The sequence below is a fragment of the Molothrus aeneus genome, chromosome 7, assembly GCF_037042795.1.
Source record: "Molothrus aeneus isolate 106 chromosome 7, BPBGC_Maene_1.0, whole genome shotgun sequence".
Lineage (NCBI taxonomy): Eukaryota > Metazoa > Chordata > Aves > Passeriformes > Icteridae > Molothrus > Molothrus aeneus.
The window spans coordinates 14976392-15000718 of NC_089652.1; the positions used below are offsets into that span (position 1 = coordinate 14976392).

Genomic DNA, 24327 nt, shown 5'->3' on the forward strand with positions numbered 1-24327 from the left:
ACAAAAAGAGAGGAACAGTCTTTCACTGAGTGAAAAATAGGAGAAAGTATATTGCCACGCCACCAATAAACACAGACAAAGCCTTTTATCCCCCTTCTTGCACTTTTGGGGAGTGTTTGTGGGAGCAGAGCTTCTCCCACTGTTTGTCAGGGAGCCATGTCTTCATCTGAAGGAGCTACAAAAGGCAATGGAGGAAAAAACTCATGACAATGGGATTTTCCCCTTTTTTCTTTTCTTTTTTTGTGTGTGTGGGGTCAGTTTGTTTTTTTTTTTTTGTGTGGGTTTTTTTTTAATTTTTGTTTTGTTTTTTTGCTTTTCTTTTTGTTCCCATGGATTGGCAGAGCTAGAGAGAAAGCACACTGTTTCTTGGGAGAAAAACACTGTGAATGTCTCATCTCTCTGCCCTCATCTCTCAAGAAAATCAGTGTAGAACTCCAGAAAGCCCATCACCATGCTCCAAGGATTTTAGACATAAGCCCTAGCTACCAAAACTGCAAAAATTCAGGGTCATGAAGAGGAAAAAGAAAGCACTGACAGAAGAGGTCTGTCTTTCTCAGCCCTAAAACCCCCCAAGGTACGTATTGATATGTATGAACACCAAGAAAGTCACACACCTTTTCTCCAAGGTGAAATAGTGACTGAAAATGAGAAAATATGACCCCTGATACACATGGCATCATTAGATTCCATCCCACTCTAAGAGTTAAAACAGTTATGACTTATTATTTGTCCCTGCTCATTGCAGGAGGGTTGGACTAGATGATCTTTAAAGGTCCCTTCCAACCCAAACTATTCTACGATTCTCTGATGAACATTGCACTGAGAAAAAACATGATGCTCTTGCAAAACTAATACTTACTATGTGTGCCTGAGGTCTGTAAGGTGAAGACATGTGCAGACTTCTGAGCTGGTCCTCCAAGGCAAGCAGACGTTCTTCCAGCTGCATCTCCAACTCCTGTAGCTCCATGCGGACAGACTTCCTCAGGCTCTGCAGCTGGTCAGCTTCGAATCTATGGCAAGGCCATCACAGAAAGAACAAAAGCATTCACTGCACTCAGCTGCAAAGAGGTGACTGAGCAGGACAGTGCCACAAATGAAGGACTTCATACAAGGGAATTCAAAGCAGGACACAGAAATGTTAGATGAATGCCTATGTGGCACAGAAGTCTTTTTCTGTTTATAGAAAAGATGTATCAGTCCACAGAAAAAACAAAACCACACAGTGTACCACAGAACATTCTCCATAAATTTTAGCTTTAAATGCAGAAGAAATCAGTATTTCTACATATATCGAATCAAATTAAATTTAAAGCTGATAAGAACAAGCACCACAGAGTAATGCAGTAATCACATGTTACTTCTCCTGTGTGGTTATAACTTCCCCAGCACTCAGAGCTACATTTTGGCCAGGAAACCATAGTCTAAGGCAGCCAACTGATTTCAAACATGTTTACTTTTAAAATGATAGGCCAAGAGTTGATTCAACTAAACTAAATATATAATCAGTTTCAAAAATTGTTCCAGATCTGCTGCTACTATAACTCCTGGCAAGCACAACCACTCGGAGCCAGAATATGAATGCCATCTGCAGCCTGCTGAGTAGCCACTGAAAGGTGGAAAAGCATCTGAATGCTAGAGTTTTCATTCTTTATTTACACCTACGAAGATGGGAGCAATCTAAAATCAAATCTTTAAGATTTCTTTTCCCTGAAATATGCTATGTTCAAGTATTCTACGATAACAATCCTTAAAATCTGCAGCTGTAGAATCACTTTGGAGAAAGGATGCAAAAAAAAATAATTAGGAGAAATAGAGATTGGAAGAGACAAAGAGTAAAAAAAATCTAGAATGAAAATGTATAAAGAAAAGAGTAAATAAGATTTTGGCAAAAAAACTCATCTCCAACCCTGTTCAAATTGAAATGAATAGATTTCTTGCTGATCTCAAGAGCAGTAACACATTTTCTGATATGCCAGAGTATTTTCTCTTTTTTTGTTTTTTATAAAAGGTTTACCTTTCCTCCTCTGTCATGTGCTGATAAACCGTGGTCTGTTGACGCAACATAGTCAACTCCAAATCCATCATTTGGGTTCTGAATAAATTTAGATTTCTCCTCACCACTTGTAGCTCCTGGAAAGTATTCTGGGGAAATAAAAATATAACAATGAATTACATGGGAAAATGATTAAAGTAAGTTTGGATCCTGTAGCCATATTTGCCCAGATGAGCCCTTTGAATTAACAGCACCTCAGCAACTTCGGCACATGATGGAAGCTGCATGTTGTGCCATCACAATGACTCAAGAAAACAACATTTTCAGCTGTATCATACAACCAAACACATGAAAGTGTATTTAGATTAATTCCTTTCTAACATCATTTGTGGGAAGCTCTCTCTTGAGAACAAAGACAAGCAACTGCCCAAAGCGAGCACAATCTGTGACACATTTAGGATGCTTCCTTGTATTTTATTTTGACTGAGTACGACTCCATAAACAGGGTCACTTACTTCGTAGAGAGGTAGAATGGATGATCTCTGAGTAGTGTAACCAGTGGCAGCTGAAAAATCCTGTCCCCTCATCACTGGGTACTAGGGGGAAGAAACAAACAATTTGAAATGGGAAAGGCACCCTCTGGAACGCACAGACACTCCAAAATCAGTCCCTAAAACACAACCTTTCTGGCACCGAGATTTCTGCAATCCGTGGAAATACTGTGTTGCAAATGGGCAACCTTTCAAAATGTCAGCGCCGCTTCTTAACTGACACATGTCAACAAATTATGGGTGAAAACTCAGTAGTCTCAATTGTCTCAGCTAATGATAAAAACAACGATTCCAAAACCATAACTGAGCAAATTAAACTGTGTCCCATTTTGAAATCATGATTATAGTCAAATTTGTCATGGGATTTTCTTCAGTTCTTAGTTTGGGGAATTTTTGTTCATTTTGGTTTTTAATCTCACTATGTTGCCTTCATCCAAAGACCCCAGCTTGCTAATGATCTCTCATGAAAACAAGATTAAGAATTTCTATTTGCATGTTGCAACAACATATGGAGCAAACAGATAAAATCCAGAGGTTTGTTACATGTAGAGACACAGCACAACAAAGAACAGTGGAAACAGCAAAAATGTTTACCTTCTCAAACATGAAAGACAGCTTGTCCAATATAATTTTGAAAGAATTCAAAGGACTACTGATATGTCATGGAAAATCTGAAGCATGTTCATTCATACAGAGAAGTTTTGCTCCAACATGATCACATCAAGGGGATGGGTTTATCTTTCCTCTGCCAGCTTTCTCTGTTCCCTGCTCTATCAGCAACTTATCTAGTCCTCCTTATTTCCTCTTAAAATCAGAATCAAATGTTTAAACATCTCAACTTTTTCTTTAGCCATTGAGTATGCTATGTGCCAAACTCGGTCTCTACTGTAGGAAACCAACCTCTGCTGTGAGAAGGACCAAGTCTCCAAAATGAAACTAATTTAGACAAAATATGCTTGAAGAACAAGTGGGCTAAATGTTATTATCCACTCCAGTGCCCCCTTTTTTTTTCTGAGTGAACCAGCTTGAGTAGTGGATGTAATACAGAGATTTCTTTTTCGGCAGGTTCAGTTAGCATTGTATATGTGATAGAAGTACTGAGCACACTGTAACCTTACAGAGATCAGGGCTGCAATTGGTACACATGAGAGAATTCTCTAGAGAAGGTTAAGCTCTGCAAACGCTTTCTCCCAGGCACACCATCAACAGCACCTTGAGCAATGGTTGACTTAAAACACAGATGACCAGAGCTTCCTGCTGCAGAGCTGGTCACTAAATCTTGCTCTGAGAAGCAAGGCCAGCTGATAGAACCAAAAGAAGACTGGACTCACCTCTAACTTCTGACAAGTGGCAAAGTCAGTAAAATAAGAGGGGCCCAAAAAAGGCCACTACAGCCTCCCACCTGCAATTTGGTGCATGTTTGCTCTTGAGTTAAATGCACAGAAATTTTAGGTCTACAACTGCATAGTATTCACATATTCATACATAAACAAGCAGAGTCTGTAACTGCCTTGCCCACACAGCCTCCTGCAGGAGCTTGCAGGACCCTAAGTTGGATCACTACCTAAGAAAACAGCAGAACCAGGATGGCAACTGGCAATCAGGAGAGGAGGAGCAGAAGGTGTGGTAGAAATTGGTAAAATTTACATGCTTGCATTCTCAAGCTTTTCTTCTCTGAGTGATGAGATGGATAAAATTTCACATGCTCTGACAAAATCAATTCTTAATAAAAGACTGATGGTATCAAGAACATGTTGGCTAGCACCAGAGTTGCAAGTGGAAAAGACTGGCATGAAACAGCACAGAAACCCACAGAGATCAATCATTGACATCATTATTGAAGCTTTGTGACTATAAGGAAAAAAACCACACTTTTAACAGCTGGATGAGAAGTATGTCAAAGAGAAGAGAAATCAAAGGATTGATCGGACTGTTCTGTGATTCCATAAGTATGCATTTTAAAATCTAAATCTAATCATTCTCAAAATAAAATAATAGCTAATAAAGAGTACACTGTTCCTCCCTCCCATCCAAGAATATCCATAAAAGCTAAAAAATAAAAAATACTGGGAAAAACAATCACTCTGGATCAACTGGAACAAGAAAACACTAAATGCAAAAAAAGTGGAGCATTGAAAAGATGATTACAGAATCACAGAGTATATTGATTGGAAGGGACCCACAAGGGTCATCAAAGTCCAACTCCTGGCCCTGCACAGGACAGCCCCAAGAGTCATATCATGTGCCTGAGAGCATTGCCCAAATGCTTCCTGAACTCCATCAGGCTTGCTGCTGTGACTTCTGTGGGGAGCCTGTTCCAGTGCCCAACCACCCTCTGGGTGGAAAACTTTTTCCTAATATCTAACCTAAAACTGTCACCTTTGAACTCTTCCAACTTGCCTGTTTAAACAGAAGCTCCTAAAACAACAGCAAATCAGATTTGAAAAAATATTTTTTTTTTCCTGATCTGTTGAACTACTCAAAGGAATATTGAGGTTATCACCTTGGTTTGGTAAGGATAAAATAAGGAGCCCCTTTGTCCAGGGGCAAAACCAAGCTTCCTCTTACCTGCGAGAGGTTCTGCAGAGAGTTTCTGATGTCATGGAGGACCCTGCGGAGCTGCATCTCCACAGTGGAGGGTGGGTTCATGGCAGGAGGACGATGAGGAACTCCATGCCTTGGAAAGAAGGGGCAGCTGAAGGGGGAAAGCATGGCATTGAAGGAAGAGCCAGAGATGCTTGGGACACTGTGGGTGCTGAGCGTCCTCATGTGCTCGCACAGCGGCCTGTCCTGCCACTCCGTGGGGAGGGAATGGAGGGAGCACGTGGACCGGGACATGGCTGCTGGCATGTGCAGGGGGCAGCTCTGTACCCTGGTGGGACTGAGCTCCTCAGACAGCCTGCTGGGCCCTGCCTGGGGCACCTCTTTCTTGGAGGACGAAGGCGCAATAAACAGTGTGGATTTGCACACAGGATGGCTGGAGGCTGCCTCCTCCTCACTTCTGTCATTCTCAGATGCTGCTTCCTTGTCCTCCTCCACTTGTGTGTACTTGTAGGTGAAAGAAGGAGGACTGCAGAGAGTCTCTTTTCCTGGAGTTAACTGAACATTCACAGAGGACACCACTTTCACTGGATTCAGCAATGCAGTTGGGAGAGACTGAGACCGCCTTAGAGGATAGCCCGATTCAGCAAACCAGAGTCTCTGCTTCCTCAGAAGATCTTTCGACTTAAGCAGATGGCACCTGGCCTTGGAATCAGGTGAGTTGATGATCCTCATCTCAGCTCTTTGCAAGGCAACCTGAACTCTGTCCACAGATGATGTGGAGGAGCCATCACCTTCCAGAGACTGCATCGACTTGAGGATATGGTGCGTGTGATACTGAGGAAACTCAAACACACTGCCTTCCTCCAGCAGGTCTGACTCTTTTTGCTCACTGGAAATGTCTTCCTCTTTAGAGCTGACCTCTCCTTGGACTGTCTCTGATATATGAGATGACTTGCTTTCTTGTCCTTGATTTTGTTCAGTTTTACAGTCACTAATTTTTCTGTCTTCAGTCCTTCTGCTATCAGAAGATGCCCCCGCCTTTCGTCTCTCTACTTGAGAGATAATATCCTCTTCATCATCATCATAATCCTCCTCCTCATCATCTTCCTCCTCCTCCTCCTCAAACTTATCAAAACAGGGCAGTTCCTTGGCTATCGGTGTCTTCTGTTCCTCACTGTGCGATGTCACGGTTGTTTCACTGTCACAGCTGTCAGCACTGCTTCCCATACCCTGCAAAGACTCCTGAACCTAGGAAAGATATGAGACAGCAAAGGAGTGAATGTACTGGACACTCAACTACTGCCTCTCAGGAGTCAGGCCAACAGTCCAAGAACACCTTCACAGGGCATTGGGGTGGGGAGCAGAAAGAATAATGCACTTAGTGTGCAAGAAAAACGGTGAAGGAGAACAAAGAAACCGTAGTATCAGACACATTAGGAGTACAGTGAAGTATGGCACTAAAAGCAGGTTTTTATTTTCTAAAGAGAAAATTCTTCATACATTCCTTTGATTTGACAATAAATTCAATATTGTAAGAAGAATAGAAGTTGCAAAAGTGTAAGAGCAAGAAGAATACAATGCTAGTATTTTAGGTAGTGATGACAAACAGGTAGCAGGGTCATGGTACAAAGCATTTCCCATTTATAAAGGTTCACAACAGTGAAATGAAGGGTAGCATTAGGAAATGCATACAGAGAACTGAGGAGAACTGCAGACTGTATTGAAGCTGTGTTACAGGACAACACCAAGAATGGGAAAGCCAGTCTGCCCATAAACTAAGCCTGTTTAAATAAAAAAATCATTTTTTAAAAAAAATTTTTTTTTTTTAAGACTGAGAATATCACATCAGGATGTTAATCTCAGTTGCAGACCACATCTCTCCTGATACTTCTTCCCCTTTTCATTCTAAATAACAGTTTAAAACAGAGCACATAAATGAGGGAGTTGCTAATTTAATAGGTAACAAATGGCAGGAAAAGCATTTAAGAGAAAAGAAAAAAGAAGAGCTCTGTTCATTGCAAAGCATATTCTTGAAGCTAGCCTGGCTGACTGCTGTATTTACAAGACATTTCCCTAAGAATATGTGGTATAAAGTACACTCTTGGAAATTTACCATAGTTGATGCATGAACTAGAAATTTTCCCACCTCTACTTTCTGCAGTTCTTGCTGCCATTAGGATATTAATTATTAGTTCCTTCTAAAGAGATTATATTTGTCAGGCAATAGTTCCTTCTCCAACCATCTAGAAGATTTCAGCCATGAATGTCATCTTCACAAGTACATACCTAACACTGCACTCACTAGCACAGCCACAAATTATTGTGAAAGAATGTGCACATTCAGATGGCTTTCAAGTTAAAGGTACTAAATGAGCAAAAGATTATAATGTTTAGGTGAAATCATACGGGCTACATGTGTGTCTATCTGTGTCCTAATCCTCCATCACAATGTTCAACTATGAGTAAAGCATAAGAACTTGGATAGAGAATTCTGGCTTCTTTGGTAACAGAAAACCCCTCTGCAGAATACCCTATCTCAATATCAAAATCTCCCTCAGAAATCTTAATTATGGAAGTTCAGAGATGAAAGGCAATACGGTTCAAATTTTGAGTTCTCTCCTGAGTTTCAGAGGAAAGCTATGGGTGCTAGAGTCAATAATTTAACAGTAGATGGCACTAAATTACCATACTTTTAAGAAACAATATATACTCCTCTGTATCCCCTTCCTCTTTTCACAGATTCTCTTCTCCAGCTGCCAAGTTCTCATTTCCCCTAGCTGCATCATTCACCCATATTTTCTGAATTCAGCTCAGCACTTGGTCAGAATTAAGGAGTAAAGGTGGCAGAGGAGAGCCTAGCAATTCCATGGCACAAACCTCATGCAGCCTCAACATACCTTTTCAAAACAGCAGAACAGAAAACAGAAATCTCTTCCCTTTACAGCCAACACAGATAAACTCCAGCAATATTCCAGTGAAAGGGTACTTAGCTGCAACATACTTTTAGTGGGCTCTTAATCAGGTTGCAACCAACATAAAAATCAAGAGTGACCAACTCTTCTCTGAGTCACCTTCTAACATGCCTGTCAACTTCAGTGCATTCACAGCTCTGTAGAGAGCTGAATAAGTATGTCAGATGATCATGCTCTTTGCAGGAACTCAGGATCATTTTCCCTTTATTCAGTATTACTCCCTTTCTTGCTCTTGGAAAGCATTAAGCTGATGTTTAAGGGAGACAAAGACTAACACTGTCTCGGCTTTTATTTTGGTACTCAGTTGAAGAACTACTAAATCAGAAAACCCAGAATTCCAGAACCAAAATGAAAAAGCAACATTGATGGATAAAGAGGGTAAAAACCTCTTCCTAGTAACTGCCAAGCAGCTTTTAAAATGCTTGGCGTGCCACAAGGGAGAAACACATGGTAGCGTAAGAAACAGTTCAGCAGACACAAGCTATAGAGATGAAATTGCTGGAGATACCCAGAATCCCATTTATTCATTTGGGCTGTGGTCTAGGTCTCAGGAACAGCTGGCCTTGAGAACAGGATCAAATTCAAGGCTTTTGTCTGGCTGACTGACAGGCCAATCAAATCATGGCTATTAATGTGTGAATGTTTTAGAAGAACCAGGAGAACAGCTCTCCAAAATATCAGACACAATGCTGTGCAAGCATGTGTATTGAGCACACACCTAAACACCAGGCTGGAACAAAAGCTTTCCCTAAAACATGAGGTCTCTGGTCAGCATCACAGCAATTTCTGGGACTAAGATCAAAGAAACTGGAGCAAGAAAGAGCATCGAAGGTCAAGATAACTAAAGTTAGTCTATCTTCAGTAAAGTTAGACTATCACAGTAAAGCTAGTGTGAAATTGTTTTCATTTTCTGTCAGTTGGTAATTAAAAAAAAAAAAAGAAAAAAAGAAAAAAAAAAGAAAAAAAGAAAAAATGTACGGGGCGGGGGAGAGAAGAACATGGGCAGTGGGAAGGCAAAAATGATTAAAAAATTAAATGATCAGCAGAATAGCTATAATCTTTCGAGACCTTAATCTCTACCCACTACTGAGAGGAATCAACAGTGAGAAAAGATATGCCAGTAACAGCAAACAGAACATACTGAATTTAGACCTTATTCCAGTCCCAAGTCTACCCAGATTAACCTACCAGAAAGGCTTTCAAATCTGAACACGGACTTGGCAGGTCCAGCTCTGAAAACTATGATTTTATAGATCTAGACTGACAGTCACAGTAACAGTCAAACATCAACATCCCTCCTACCCTCCCCTGTTTCACACTAATCAGGAGTATTTCAGCCACAGGATGAGAACCTTACCTGAAGCTGACTGAATGGAGAACAGTCTGTAGAGTCCTCAGCAAAGCCACTGCTGTCAGAGTGCTGACTTGCTGTCCTTAAGAGCTGATCTGTTTGAAACAACCAAACCCCAACTGTAATTACTTTACAAATCACAGCCTTTCAAGACCAATCCCATTCAATACAAGCTTTCCTTTTACAGCAAAAAACCATGAAATGGGTAATACAATTGCTTTTCAGGTTCCACTTTGAATGAAACAGAGAAACAACTTGTTTGTTTCAAACAAAATCTCACCCAAAGCCCTACTTGTGAAACTTCAAGCAACCTTGTTTCCTTCCTATGCTGTGGAAAAAAACCTCTGCAGATTTTGCCACTGTTGGAGTTCTTCTTTCACAAAACTGCATCACTGATTAATTCACAGGCAGTGGAAGAGTTGCTTTTGTGTTGAAAAGTACAGATCTGACACCTCTCCTGATCATGGAGATACTGAAGATCACTGGTCTCCTACCAGCCTACACCACCCCACACACCCAAAACGACAGCATCACATGGGCAGAGAGGGCCATGTGGAAGGCTCTGCCAATTGCTGGAGAGGATTCTCCACTGGGTTAGTAGACAAATGCAGAACATCCCTTACACATCAATGGGCAATCTGCCAAAGCACATTCCCAGTGCTCATTTTATACACCAGAGATAAGATCCTCCTGCTTGTTCCTTTCTACTCTCATTAGGTAAGCATTAAAATAGCCTAAAGAGGCTCTAAAACCCTAAGTGCTTCCCAGGAGTGATTTCCTCTGGTGCAAGCACTGCACTCACTAAGCAGCTTTGCAGGGAGATCTCAGCAAGCTCTGCAGCACACTATTGTAAGTATATTTTTCCTGACTGGACACAGAAAGCACCCACCAAGTGCAATGTTCACCTTATGGCCCCAGAAACATTTTGCCCAGCCTGAGGTGGGCAACAACCTTATCTCACCTCTAGATCTCAGCAGAAGTATAAAATCTTGGAGATGGGAACTACAGTGGCCTGTAGCCCCAGGCCCCTGCCATTTTCTCCTCTGGAGCTTTAGGCAAGAGCTTGCTGCTGTCTCCTCAAAGGCTCAATGCAGAATTTTGTCCCAGTTAAACGTAGTCATATAATTAATCCCAGTTCACAGCACAATGCATTGGCATGCATTATGCAAACTGTTGGATATTCATAACTAATTTTTTAGTATTAATTTTGATAAACATTTTACTAACACAGAAATAAGTAAGAGCCTGCAACAGCCTGTGAACACCAGTAGAGGCAAACTGCCCACTAAGCTTCTGTATCAGTGATGTCACACAGCTTTTAGGGAGTGCCTTTCAAATCGTGCTGCTGCTCTGTTATCATGGTAGCCACAATATCCTGCGATGACAAACAACTTTTCTACCTCAAGACAGACATCCCCACCCAACTCCCAGTAAGGACAATGGAAATTACTTCCCTGAGAACTGGATCTTATTAACTGACTAATTCACTTAATACAGCTGAAAGAGCATGCCATGAACAGCTTGCCACTACAGCTGAAGCTGGGGGGAAGCTGTTACCTTCTTCATGGTGAATAGTTATCTAAATTTGTTGCCAGACATGCAGCCTCCTCTGTCTCTTTTCTTATCTGGTGAATTTTAATAGAAGAGGGGAAAAAAAAAAAACCCACTACTGGTGAAAGCCTTAACCTCTCATAGGGAAGAGATCCCAATTAGTTCAGATAAAGCAATTCACCAGTGCATGTCCATGAACTTCATTACTGTTCAATACAACACTGACCTGCCCTTCTGCTTCCTTCTCAGTCAGTATTTCCTTTTCAGCTACAGAAAGGAAAATTACATCTATATGTTTTCTGAAATCAATTCTTAGGCTTCTCAGAGACACAGTACTGAAGTTAAAATGAGTCTTTCAGATAATTTTCTGTAGCATTAGTTATTTATGGACATGCTTTGACAGCCTCTCAGGACAGATACCACCAGGCAAGGGATCAGCCTAGAGCAGTCATTCATTCACACCAGCTTCATGGCTTATCCATGGCAAGTGACTGGCACAGTATGAACAGATTCAAACTGCCTTGGTTCAACCTAAGGAGACCCATCCCCTTTACACAGTTATCCCTTGCTTTCTGTGCTACAGAGCTGCTAGGATTTTTTAACATTTTAAAGCAAATCAGAAAAGATGTTTTCTGAGTAGTCATCTGCTACCACACCTTACCCTGGTCCTTTGCAAGTTCTTAGGGTTCTCCACAAGACCACCATGATGTAAATGCAGTAAAAAATTTTATAGAGCTGGAATCTCTACTGAATCAGTAGTGAAATGACAAGGTTGGTTCTGTAAAGACTGGAAATACCAACTAATATGCTGGGATATACAGGTACATAATGGTATCCACCTCTTGACAAGACTGATCCAGCTATGTAGCCTGCTCTGGATAGCTCTCAGATTCAAGCAAACAAGGAGAAAATAGGAAAACACTTCAAAAAAAGCTACAGAGTTACATTTGGCTCTTGACTAAAGGGCCTCCTGGCAAAGGAGAATCTTAAGACAAGGAGTTTGTGATGGGTCCTCTCTCTTCACCCTGAGTGCAGAAAACTCAGCACCAAAGGTTGGTTTACAGGGACCAGGCTGGGATCATCCCTTATCCTGTGCAACCCCAGGAAGGCAAATATACCTTCTACAAAAGGGTACCACTGCACAACATTGACTCTGCTACTCAGAGCTACTGTCAACCCTACACAGAGGAAATCTTCTGAACTACTGGGAGGAGGCCAGGGGCAGGATAATAACTAAAGTGGAAGAAGGAAGAAGGAACCAGCTACAACAAACAAAACCAGCAGGAACAATCAAACTCCCATCCCATCAGTTTACCAGAGCACAAATAAAAAGGTTTACTGGATTATTGTTTTAAACTATATATATAAAAAAAAAGTATATTTGAGCACTGAATATATGTTAAAAATTGTGTATTCATAAATAATCTAAATAAACTGAAAATGTTCTAAACAAAGAACACATGATGAAGAATCAAGTCTGGGGTTTACAAAACGTGAGAGCAGATTCAGCAGAGCATCCCTGTCAGGGAAATGATTAGTTCATCTATTGTAACATAATAATGAGCTACCAGTGTCAGTGTCACCTCTTCTGTGTCACTCAACTGCTCACATAGAAGAGGTGAAGAAGTACGTGGAAACTGTCCATAAAGTTTTAACATTTTTTTCTTGTACCTGCGCTATTGGAAAAGTTCAAATGCACTTTGTATTTTATAGGATAAACTTTAAATTAACATTCCCAACTTAACAATGAGCTATTTCATTATGGGCTTAAATATCAGTTGTCCCTTTGCATACTGATCACACCATGCACCCCAGCACCAACAAAACCAGCCCAATAGGGAGCCCTGCTGCAAAAACTCTCTGAGTCCTGGGGGATTTCCTTGCTTCTGGACAGATAAGCACAGACTCCCACAAATACTAAATCTGTTCCAGATGTTTTCTTTTCACTCCCCCATCTCCAATCTCCTGTGGAGCTGCACCCACAGAGAGCTATAAATACAATAATATATTAAGGACAGGAAGTGCTGATGATGTGCTTTCTTCCCTTTCAAGGATTAAACTTGCAAAACCAATAACCTTAATGCCTTAAAAGAAACAGGTCTGTGGCTACTCAGAATTTCACAGAGCCATGTTGATGCCAACAACCAGACATTCATGATTTGCAGTGTCTTGAGAATGCTTTTTCCTCTAGGCATTGCACCTGTATTTGTCTTGCTTTTGGGGCATTTTTTTTGAATGGAAGGTGCTGCTGTATGATATGTCAGTAAGAATTTTGTTAGTTAGTTTGCACTAACAAACCTTTCTACCAGATAACTTTGCAATATGCTTTTTTTATAGTGGACATTTAGCAGTGCTGTGTGTTTGCAAACTAGCTGAAGCTTTTAATTCTTGTGTTCCTAAAACAACTGAGACAAGAAACATGCTTTAGTTAGGAGTCTAAACAGCAGTAGACTGTGTTGTTCAACCATAATAGTCAACAGTCAGACAGACTATTTCAGTAAGAAAAGAGAGTATCTTTTTATTTGAATAGTTCACTTCTTATTAAAAGCCCTCTTAATATGCCTTACAAATCACTGTAAATTTCAGAGAAAGCATCCATAGCCCTCTGTGCAGATGTAAAATGACACTGCAAGGTTTCTAATAATCTGTACCAAAGAACACCAACCCTACTAATTGACAAAGAAATACCACCACATAAAAAAAGAAGTACAGAAGTGTTCCTTCAAGGGAAGTATTCATCTGGAACAAATCTTTATGTGTGCTTACACACCACAGAGAAAAAGCCACTGAAAAAAGTGGGTTTGTATAAGGATTGTCAACTGAAATCACACTGCAACAGAGGATCTGTGGTTGAATTTCATGCTGATCCCACCTCATGAGATTGCTAGCAAGAGTGGAATTTCACATTCAGACACAATGGCCAGAATTTTTAGTAAGTGACCACTAACTTCGTATGCCTTCTAACTTGGTGAACATCCACCCTCTGAGAAAGCAGGCTGAAAGGCCTCCATGTTGTCTCATGTTGGACAACTTGCAAAAAAAAGTCAGCTACAGTTTTTCTACATTTTCGGTAAGTTCTCCATCAATGTTCACTCTCTTAGCAACTTGACTGAAATCCACAAAGTCCTAAATTTTTTGCATCTCCCAGGTGAAATAAAATGCTGGTCTCAGACTAACTTTCAGCAAATGTTCAGGTAGTGATACCCTTGTTAGATAAGTCATAGAAAACTCTAGGCAATGCCTACCTGATAATAAAGTGTCACCACTAATCTGTGTGAAGTGTATTCAGAAATAGGAGAGACACAGTGCCTGGGAAACATGACCTGGGCCTGCTTCAGTCAGACTGAAATCCCATTGCTAGAACTGTTGGTAGCTTTCAGCAAGTACACACAGGACCATCTCACTTTTCTTTCTTGTGTGGTGGAAGAAGAGGGTAAAAGAACTACTGGGAGCAGAAAAGATGAAAAAAATTATTTTGTCTCCTCCCTGACTGCAGCTCCTGGTTCCTTAACTTAGTTTTCTCTGAAAAGCTCTCCCTGAAGCTGGAGAGGCCAGCCAACAGGAGACCTGCCCTATAAAAACTGCACTTCTTTTCATGTAGTCATGTAAAGCAGGTGGAGGAAGGAGGAAGTATGCAAGGAGGAAGTACTAGGAACAGTCAGAGATTCAGTTTCTGGCAATCCTTAGTGGCCTATGTTTGTACCAGAGGAAGCTTAGTGAGCACCAGGCTGTGTTGTGCAGAACACTGATGAACAAGTAGCACAAGCTATCACCAATAACCAGGCATTACTCTCCCACACTTAGTCCAGGGCACTCTCAAGCACGTTCATGCAATTCAGCTGACAGGTCATACGACTGTCAATTCATTTGTGCAAATGCAAATAAGATGATCTGTGTTTCTTTAGACAGGTTCTTCTGCCGCTCTTAAGTATCTAGAGATGCTATTCATGTTTCACCAAGAAATTGCACGCATCTAAGCACCTCCCTAAGTGCAACAAGCTCTAGTTCCTCTTTAATTAAATGTATCAGCTACAGAATGAACTTCACTTGCCCACGCTGGGCAAAGTAACAATCACAAAATAAACTTAAAAATCATCTTTATCCCTCTGCCAAGCCATAAAACACATAAATAAGACTTTGAGACAAAAGCACAAATGAAGTGAACCCCAACAGCCAGTGCACAGTGTTCTCCATGTGAGGGACTATAGTTTCCACGTGGGTGTAGAGACACTAGTTTTTGGTGCAGGCAGCCTGCAGACAGAGCAGTAGTGCATAGGAAAAAGCTGCATGTATCATGCAATTTAGGTTTAAAACAATGTAATTTCAGTTTAAATGGGTATCTTAAATTACAGGATCTACTAAGGAAAAAAAAAAAATCCCACACAATCTGAATTAACATTTCAGGCCGTCTGAACTACCATCAATTACACAAAAGTGAAAACAGCCAGTGAGGTTATAGGGCTGTTGTCTTGCCTGTAATTTGGTTGCCACTTTGTAGTAATGTTCTGTGATTTAGCTAAAAAAAAAAAAAAAACAGGTCTTTTTTATTTCTAGAGAGAAAACAAACTTTAGAAGCTTAAAATATCTGAATCAGCCTTTCAGAGATGGAAGGACACTCAGCAGTCTGCTGTCCTCACAGAAGCTGAAGTCTACTCACCTTTCCTTGACTTGGTCACTGCTAGCTGATGTGTAGCTGAAACGTGAGGTAGATCCCCCTCTGTACTCTGGATCTATCAGGAAGAGGAGATGAATATTTTGTCAGGCCAACTGGAATATATTCCTGTACTTAGGAATGCCTAAGCTATACACACTGCACACGCAGGAGGAGGTTTTGGTGGTTTTTTCCTCCAATTGAACAACCTATACTGGTGGAAGGAGCAAATTGTGATCTCCTTGAATCACCTTTCACCAGGCATTCAGCAATGCTCCTGGAGGAGAACAGTGATCCTTGGGCAGCACCTCCCATGCAGAGCACAGACCTCCCCCTGGTTACCCTCTGCACGCAAAAGACCTGGAAATCACATCCTGTGACAACACAGAGCTCTCAGTTCCTCTTTGACAAAACACTAAAATTACTGTGTGAAAACACCTCTGACCACCTTTACACTACTGTCTTTTTCCAGTCAGAACTCTTGGCCCTTCATTTGAATATAAAGAACAAGTACAATACATTTTAGAAAATGTATCAGGAGGTCAGCAGTCATGGACTGTCATCTGCTGCCCTACCAACTATTTCCTACAAGCCACCAAACCTCCAGCAGAAGGACCCAGACCCAGCCAGAAGCTACTCCCGACTTCACCATGCCACTACTCATGGAAATAATTGCTATGTCTTTCAGCACAGAAAAGGAAGATAATGTATTCAGATCCATGCACGTTTCAACTGGGAAATGTAAAACTACATAAAAATGAATCCTTTCACTCAGTAACTTTGTGAAACACAGTCTTATTAAGAAAGCAGTTCTCAGGCAAATGTTCAAACAATGAAAACAATATGCCTAAAATCTCAACAGGGAGGCCTTTGTTTGGTTCAAACCCTAGAATATGTTCTCTCTTTTTGCATGTGATCCAGAAAAAATCCTAATGGATCACACGCAAGTCTACATGCACACCCCCCCTGTCCAACTCTCCCCAACTCTTCCCTCTAATGGGCTGCCAGCCCAGTTTCAAAATTATCATGCAATGAATTTATCTCAATTTTTTATAAACTTAAAAATGTAAAAATCAAGATACTGATGTTGATAAGCCAAAATTAGTATTTGGCTAAAAAAGAGGTTATATTTGCATTGATCTCATGTGTATAGCAGTCACAAGGGTGCATTTTCTTAGTTACAAAGGTTTTGAGGAGTATTTGGCCTGAACTTTTCACCATTAATAAGTGAGCAGCATTACTTTTACACAATAAACCTAGTGGCTTCTGTTCTTTTAGGAGATGAAGGCTGTACCAAAAAGGTAAATCCTTATTTCATCCAAATGCAGGGGAGCACAGAAGGAGCTCACCATTTAAGATTAGGAAAAAATTTGTTTGTTTTTTTTATTTTAACAAAGAACAACAAGTAATCTTACAGACACTTTAATAAAACTGGCCTTCCAGGAAGATGTCTTGATTCTCTCAAACCTCCCAGTTTCTGATGGCTAAATTTGCAGCCTTCCAAAAGCTAAGCCTCTTCTCATTTAAATACCATCCACCTCCTGTCCTTGGCTGGGAGACAGCATTCCAACCGTGTCTGCAGCACGGTGCAGCTCCTCAAGCACACAGAAGCTCCTTCCCCATCCCTCCAGCCAATATTCCTGCTGGAAGTGACCTTCAGGACTGTCATTGGCCACCTCAGGAGTGGGTGTTTGGGGGAAATCCTGTCCTGACTCACTCCCACACTAGCTATCTTCACAGCCACAGACTTCCGAAGGGCACGCAAACCTCCAAGGCATTTGTAAGCCTGGGAAAGAACTTCCTTGATATATCTGTCATCTTTCTTATGCATAAGAATGCACTCCATGCCAAGCTAGGAAAACAGGGGGAGGAGTTACTGTCACTGTTTCTAATACAGTTTATTGTTCATTACACCCTGCTTAGAGACGCACAAAAATAAAATCCCACTGCCAGGAATTGTTCTAAAATGTCTTCAGCAAAACTGAATCCCTCCCTCCCAGGGATCTGTAGGCAGTTGATAAGTATATACTATATTGCATAAACAAAAAATCCACCAAAATCCCATCCCACATCATATGCTGTCTTGCCAAAACAGCTGTGTTTATGCCTGGCATCCCTGCACAAAGTGTGCAACCAAAACTCTGCAAACACATCACACTTGAGCAGAATTCAGCAAGTCTTTCCAGCCAGCTTACTCTGAAGGAAAATTCCACACCTCTTTTTAATATAAACACATGTATATACATGTATACAAAATACATTAATTGTTTCAGTTTTGCCCAAGGGAACCAAAAATGGATTTCTCCTCTGAAATATATGGCAAAATGCATTGCTGCTCAGTCCCACCCAATTGTGCCAATGCAAACATTTTTGTAGCTACACAACAAGCTGTATCAAGAAAATTATCTGGCTGAAAACTAAGCCAGGAAAAAGAAATAAATCAAAATACACTGAGTTTCTTTTTCCCCTCTAAACTGGACTAGTCCTTTGTTCTGGTTCAGTAGATGGCCACACAACGTGTGGGTAGGACACACTGGAATAAACAAGTGCTAGGAAGCACAAGAGGCTTGAATCTTTTTTTTTTTGCTTAATGACTACCTTTAGCTACAACATCAGTTGATCTAGAAGAGCTTGTCATGACAATATGACACTAGACACAGTATCTTCTAAATCATCACTTCATCATTCACTGTAAAATTCTGTGGTTTTTCTATTCACTTGCTTTCTACATTTCACCGATGAAATCACAATATCTTTCATTTTATGTATCTATTTCACACAGACAAAAAACTTAACTGCTGAACTTTTCACATTGAAATGTGTCCACGAAAGTGTCTACTCATTTAAGAATATTGAGACAGTTCTTAGAATTTGAGCAGCAAGTCTATACAAAAATTGCATTCTTGAATTAGTAGGCTGTATGCTTACTAGCCTAATAAACAAATCACTTACAGGAACCTGGGAATTAAAATTCCTTTGGGACAATTATCAATATGAAAATGGATATCTGCATATATGAAGATGTTAAAAGACAACTAGCACAAACTTTGTAATTAAGTCTTGCCAAAAGTCATGTCACAGCGACCTTCAATGTGCTAATTTCCAGAGAACAAATAAATCAACTTAGAGTAGATTGTAATCAAAACTGAAAGTTGCACAAGATGAGCACCTCACGCTACATGAAAGTGCCTCCTCTGTTTCACTGCAACAAAACTCTTGCTTTATTCACGAATTTATCTTTAATAAGTATCAATTAATAAATTGAATTTACTTCTGGGCAACAAAAGTAATGATTTCTAGTTAACAATTTAAGTAAAGTAAAAACTAAACACATGAAGTTTTGCTGCGTACAAAGCCTAACCTAGATTTACTTACACAGGGAAACCTTCCCTTGAGTTATGCCAGATAGCAATTACCTGAATTTGATTTAAAAAAAAGAATGAGAACTTTCCCAGTGACTTAGGAACAACAGCAGCAACAGCACCAAGTTACCTCATTTAGAGGATCAATTACAGCAGCCTGCAACTGCTGGGAAAGCGCAACACAGAGAATTTCAAGTATTCCTGGAGAAAACACTGTCAACTGCACAGGAGGGAACATTCCTGTGCTGGCAGACAGGGAGTTATGTAAACTGTAAGCACAAATAAAGTCATGTATCTTCACCCACCTCCTCCATCTCAAAGGAGTCCTTCTGCTGCAGCATTAGGTTCACGACGGACGGGTTTGCGAGGGGAGCGCAGGGGTCTCTCGCCGGCGATGCCGTGCACAGTCTCTGTGTCAGGACACTGCTGTCGGAGGTGCTGGAGCTGCTGCTGAGGCCTGGCGAGTCCAAAAGCCCGGGCTCCTCGCATGGTCTATCCTGGGCACTTGCCAGCCTGCCACCCTGCCCGTCTGCTGGAGGCACAGAACCCTCCTGTGTTCCGTCAGCCAGAGCAGGGAGGTGCGTGGGTCTCTCTGCGCTTGCAGCCTTTGTCTGACTGCCGGCTATCTCCTCCTTTACAGGAGCCAAAAAAGAGGGACAGTCTTTCTTTTTAGGATATTTTGGCAATTTAGATTCATTTTTAACATCATTCTCCTCACTCCCTACTTCAGCTGGACTTTTCCCTTTTTCAACAGGCGAGGGACTTGAGGAGCCGCTGCCATCAGCTTGCTGTGTGCCACACAGATTGAGTTTTGACAAGGTCTTCATTAACCGACTGGCTGTGTTGCTGCGATTCAAAGGGGGAGGGCTGGATGCCTCTTTGCTGGAAGACACTGAATTCATACTACCAATTTTCTGCAAAGGAGTCCCAGAGACTTGAGAATACAAAGAAGAAAAAGCATTGGCCACAGTAGTAAGCACTTCAATCTGACGAAAACGACCTGCACAGGAATAAAACACAAGGCATATCTGAAGAGGGAATTTTGATCATAATCTCTGCCCAACCCCACAAACCTCCTCCTACTTTTATCAGGTGCCTCTAAGGCTGAATGAACACTTCCTAGACGTGGAAGATGAAAGTCATACCCTACTATGGAAAAAAAAATCTCTACTAAATGCACAAGAACAGCACGCAAAGTTCTCCCAAATTAAATCAGTGGCATGTGTGTGTGACACAAGTTTATTTACAAAATGCTAGAAAGGAAGTGTTACTCACATTGCTCTCTCCAGCTAGCTACAACTACAAAAGGACAGCTATGCCCTCATTTCAGCAGCGCTCATTACTGTTCCAACAAAGCTGTTGTCCAAGTCCATAGAAATACTGCCCCAGATTTCAACAATGACAAAAATAGGTCACTGCCACCCAGAAAAAAAATCCCACCCAGCAACTGAAGAACACCAGAAACAGAAGGATATTGCTATTTGTTTCAGTGCTCTAAAGCTACATCAGAAGAAAAGATGAGAATGATACAAACTAGAAGGCAGCATACCTTAGAGGATGCCTTTTATTTCCCTCCCTCACTAAAATCCTTCCACTCACCCCAAGGAGTACCACCCTGGTGGTCACCTCTTGCCTATTTAAGACCAAGCAAGAGTTTTATTATGAATTCTGAATGGAATGTTGGCCTTTAGGCTGTAACAGAGTTTTGCCAGATTATTAGATACACACCTCTTTTGGGGTTGTTTACTGAGTTAATAAACTCATACATAAACTGTGCTTCAAAAACATACTTACTTGTTAAAGCAAAACTTGGGTTTTCCACTTCCATGCGCTGTATTTGAGCATTCAAAAACACTTTGATATCTATCCCTCTGGCAAATGATGATGAATTAAAAAATCTCGCTGGAATTTTTGAAGCAATATCTGGTTCATCTCTCCCAAACCCAAGGTTATAGAGCACTTCTTCAGGATCTTCCTCATAAAGCTCCAGTAATTCAGAAACACTAGACAAATGAAAGATGTTAACCATCTACATGTCTCCTTTTAAGATCCAGTCCCTTCTATCAAACTGCTAACTCAGCCCAGTAACCACTTTGGTTTATTGAACTTTTGACTCCTAAAGCTCAGACTAGTTTTGGAAATAATTGTGGAGATCTCTGCATCAAAAGTTTTCGTTCTCATTATGAGAGCCTTTGGGCCAAACACATCACAGATCCAATCCTGTAATTTCTAAAATCAGTCCTATACTGCAGAGACCAAATTTTAAAATGCCATTAAAAGTTCAGGCATTTTTAATGTTTAGGTCCATTTGTTAGCGTTTACTGAAAACCACAACAAAAGACAAACAGAAGTTTTCCAAGCAACCAAATGAAAATCCCTTTCTCAGCTACTAAATGCAGCAAGGCACATAAACAAGCCAAGTCCATGTAACTGAGGAACAGACCTTTTAAGCAGAGTTTTACCTTGAAACAGTCGCACTGCTTTTTCCAGAGCCTGTGGAGTTCATACTTCTCCCCTTCTGATGGAACTGCAGCCTCCTGTCCTTTGCCAGTACACCATTGCTGTCAACACAAACAGAGAGGACCCCTGTGATAGACCTCTTCTGTTCAGGGACTTGATTCTCTGTCTCACTGGAGAGCTACCCCGCCAGCACTGCCGAACTTCTCTTTTTCCCTTCAGTGTTCTCTGGTTTATATTATCCATGTCATTTATTGAAATACAGAAACAAAAGCAAACCCTGGGCCACCTCAGTAAAAATGTACAAAGACAGTATGACTTTGAAGGCAAATGTGAGCTGAGAAAACAACCCCCAATCTGCCCTTGCTGCCCCACCCTCCCTGTTTCCACCCTCCTCCAGTAAGGAAGCCCAGCCTCGGGTGAGCTGTCCTTGCCCTGCCTTTTCCTGCCTCCCCTGGGCCGCTGCCTCCTCCAGCAGGGCCACCTCTCCATGCAGGGCCACCCTCTCCACACCTTGGGTACCCTGCTCCCCCCAGGTCCCACCTGCCCCGATCTGGCTGGGGACACTGAAGAGGCTCCTGGGGAAATGAAGCAAGACGAGCTGCAGCCCACACTGCTGGCCAGTCTCTCTCCCAGTCCCAAACTATTTCTTTCCTGCATCTGGAGAAGCTGCCTGAGCATTAGATGGTATCCTGGGTTCAAACATACTTTTCCAGTTAATCTCTCTGAAGAACAAACTGTTCCCCTCAAAGAACAAACTGTTCCCCCCCGAACAGCCACCAAGAAACCAAAGGTGGCAGACGATTCACCTAAGAGTGTGTATTTATTTATGGAGCCCAACTCAGGAGGAATAGAGAGGATGTTTTCCACAGGGGCTGTGCAGTATTCCACTGAAGTCTCAGTGGGGTTTTAGTTTCAGCACATTTTATTTAGAAGCTCTAACCATCTCTCCTCTCTCAAAGTCTTCTTTCCCTGCTCCCAAAACACGTCTGCTGTGACAGGCAAAACTAATTTTCCCTTGAAATTTCTGAAACAGTGAGCAACCAGTGAAGCAAAGAAGGTTAATCATACTACATTGCTAAGATTTGTCATTTCTGTTTTCCTCCTGCTACTCCAAAATCTATGTCAGGTCTGCTAAAAGAACACAAAATCTTAATTTTATTTTTTTTCTGCACCTCCTAACAGCTCTTTCTGTGTTATCTGGATCACCCCCTTCACTCTCATGTAAACAGACACAAGCAGAGGAGCTTTAGCTCTGTGGTAGCCCCCATGACTTCCACTGCCCATTCTCCCCCCCCGCCCTTCAGTATAAATATTCCTCTGAAGTAAACAAACACAAAAAAATATGTTTACCATGTTTCTGTTTGGGCATCACTCCGTAGTTGATTAGCTGTAGAGAAAGAAGAAGAAGTTATATCCAGACCTCTATCCAGAACTACACTTCTGACAATCAGTATGAATAAGCAGACAGTGAGCGTGTTTACCAACAGTCCTGCATAAACCAGATTTTACTTCTTCCATGTAAATGATTGTCAAGGGTTTCTAGTATATGGCTGATATAAAATGATCTGGTTTATTAAAGCTCTGTTTAAAATTATATCTCATATGGACACAGGTTTACATCCTGTCATTAATCTCATTACTTGAAATTTCAATTGCGATAAGCTGGTAATTGTTATATAAACCATTTATTACTTTGTGACTGAAGACATGATTACCAGCTGCAGGGCTGTTCCTGGGTGGGAAGGGGAGGAGGACAAGCAGGCATGCAAAGATTGCTCCAGGTGAGAAAGGAAAGAATATAAGAAAGGCAGCTGGCCCCACGGCCAGGTGCTGAGACTACTTGTTCATCTTCTCATCAGCAAAGTGGGGCAGGGCCCTGGCTGCCTGAGCTGGACCAGAGCTCAGTGAAGCCCCTGGTGCTGATGGGGCCAGCAGACATTGATAGGGCAGGAGGGATAGTTGATAGGGCTCAGAGTTGATAACCTCAGGAGGGAGGCTGTCTGCCAGGTACCAAACACCTGGTCACCAGGCTGACAGGGAAGTCAGCACTTTCCACAGCTGGATCATATGGGGACATTCCAGGCAGCATTATTCTTTCAGAACTGAACTTCGGACTTAATGGGTTCCCCAAAAAAGCAACTCAGCATTAACAACTTGCCCCAGGAGACAGGGGAGGAGCAAAGGTCTGTTATAGCAGCCCTCAGAATCAGCTATGAAAAGAGTGATGTCACACACTGCCAGGAAAACCCTGCATCTCGACCTGCTGTGCCAGCAGGGTAAAGTCAGCAGCCGTGAGTAAAACATGGAAACCTCTCAGCCTCTTTGTTTTGGAGACATCACAAAGAAATGTATGCAAAACACAGATCCCACATCTCTTCAATATTCTTGCCTATAATAGGAAGGTAAGCCTATCTGTAAGGATTATCCAGTGACTAAGTTGAACAGCTGAACCATGGGTTTTAACCAGCTCAGCAGTGGGCCGGGGTTACAGGTCCTGCCCAGTGCCCTCTGTACCATTCACACAGGGCTCTGCCTTGCATCTGGACTCAGGCAGTCGTGGCTGCACAAGGGCAGGCCATTCATCCCAGCCTCAAAGGGGCTGTCTGTCTGGCAGGGCACGCAGCCCTGCTCCAAGCAGCTCTGTTGTCCCCTTGTTCTTGGATGGGAAGCAAAGCCCAGCAGAAACATCCACATCGTTACCCAGAAAAATCAACCAGCAGTTCTAGTACTGGCATCTTTTCATCTGAACAAGTTAAATCATGCTAAAGGCCCACAAAAACCAGCAGTCCTTAGAAATTATAAGCAGAAAAACTTAAAACAAAAGAGTGACATGATGTACTAAAATCCACTGATTCTTGTATTCTTGGTCATAGGCTCAGACCCTTGGATTAT

The 24327-nt window shown here is 41.6% G+C and overlaps 1 protein-coding gene across 1 annotated transcript in view; it reads right to left on the minus strand.

The window, feature by feature from the left end:
• ITPRID2 (ITPR interacting domain containing 2) overlaps positions 1-24327 on the minus strand; it is a 40340-nt gene that overhangs the window by 8199 nt on the left and 7814 nt on the right. Inside the window, exons 6-15 of the mRNA XM_066553211.1 lie at positions 22786-22822; positions 21438-21536; positions 20770-20978; positions 19281-19975; positions 15620-15692; positions 9418-9506; positions 5113-6336; positions 2509-2589; positions 2015-2142; positions 860-1010 (exon numbers count right to left, since the gene is read on the minus strand). Coding sequence (XP_066409308.1) covers positions 860-1010; positions 2015-2142; positions 2509-2589; positions 5113-6336; positions 9418-9506; positions 15620-15692; positions 19281-19975; positions 20770-20978; positions 21438-21536; positions 22786-22822 — 2786 coding nt within the window. The remainder of the gene's footprint in view (positions 1-859; positions 1011-2014; positions 2143-2508; positions 2590-5112; positions 6337-9417; positions 9507-15619; positions 15693-19280; positions 19976-20769; positions 20979-21437; positions 21537-22785; positions 22823-24327) is intronic.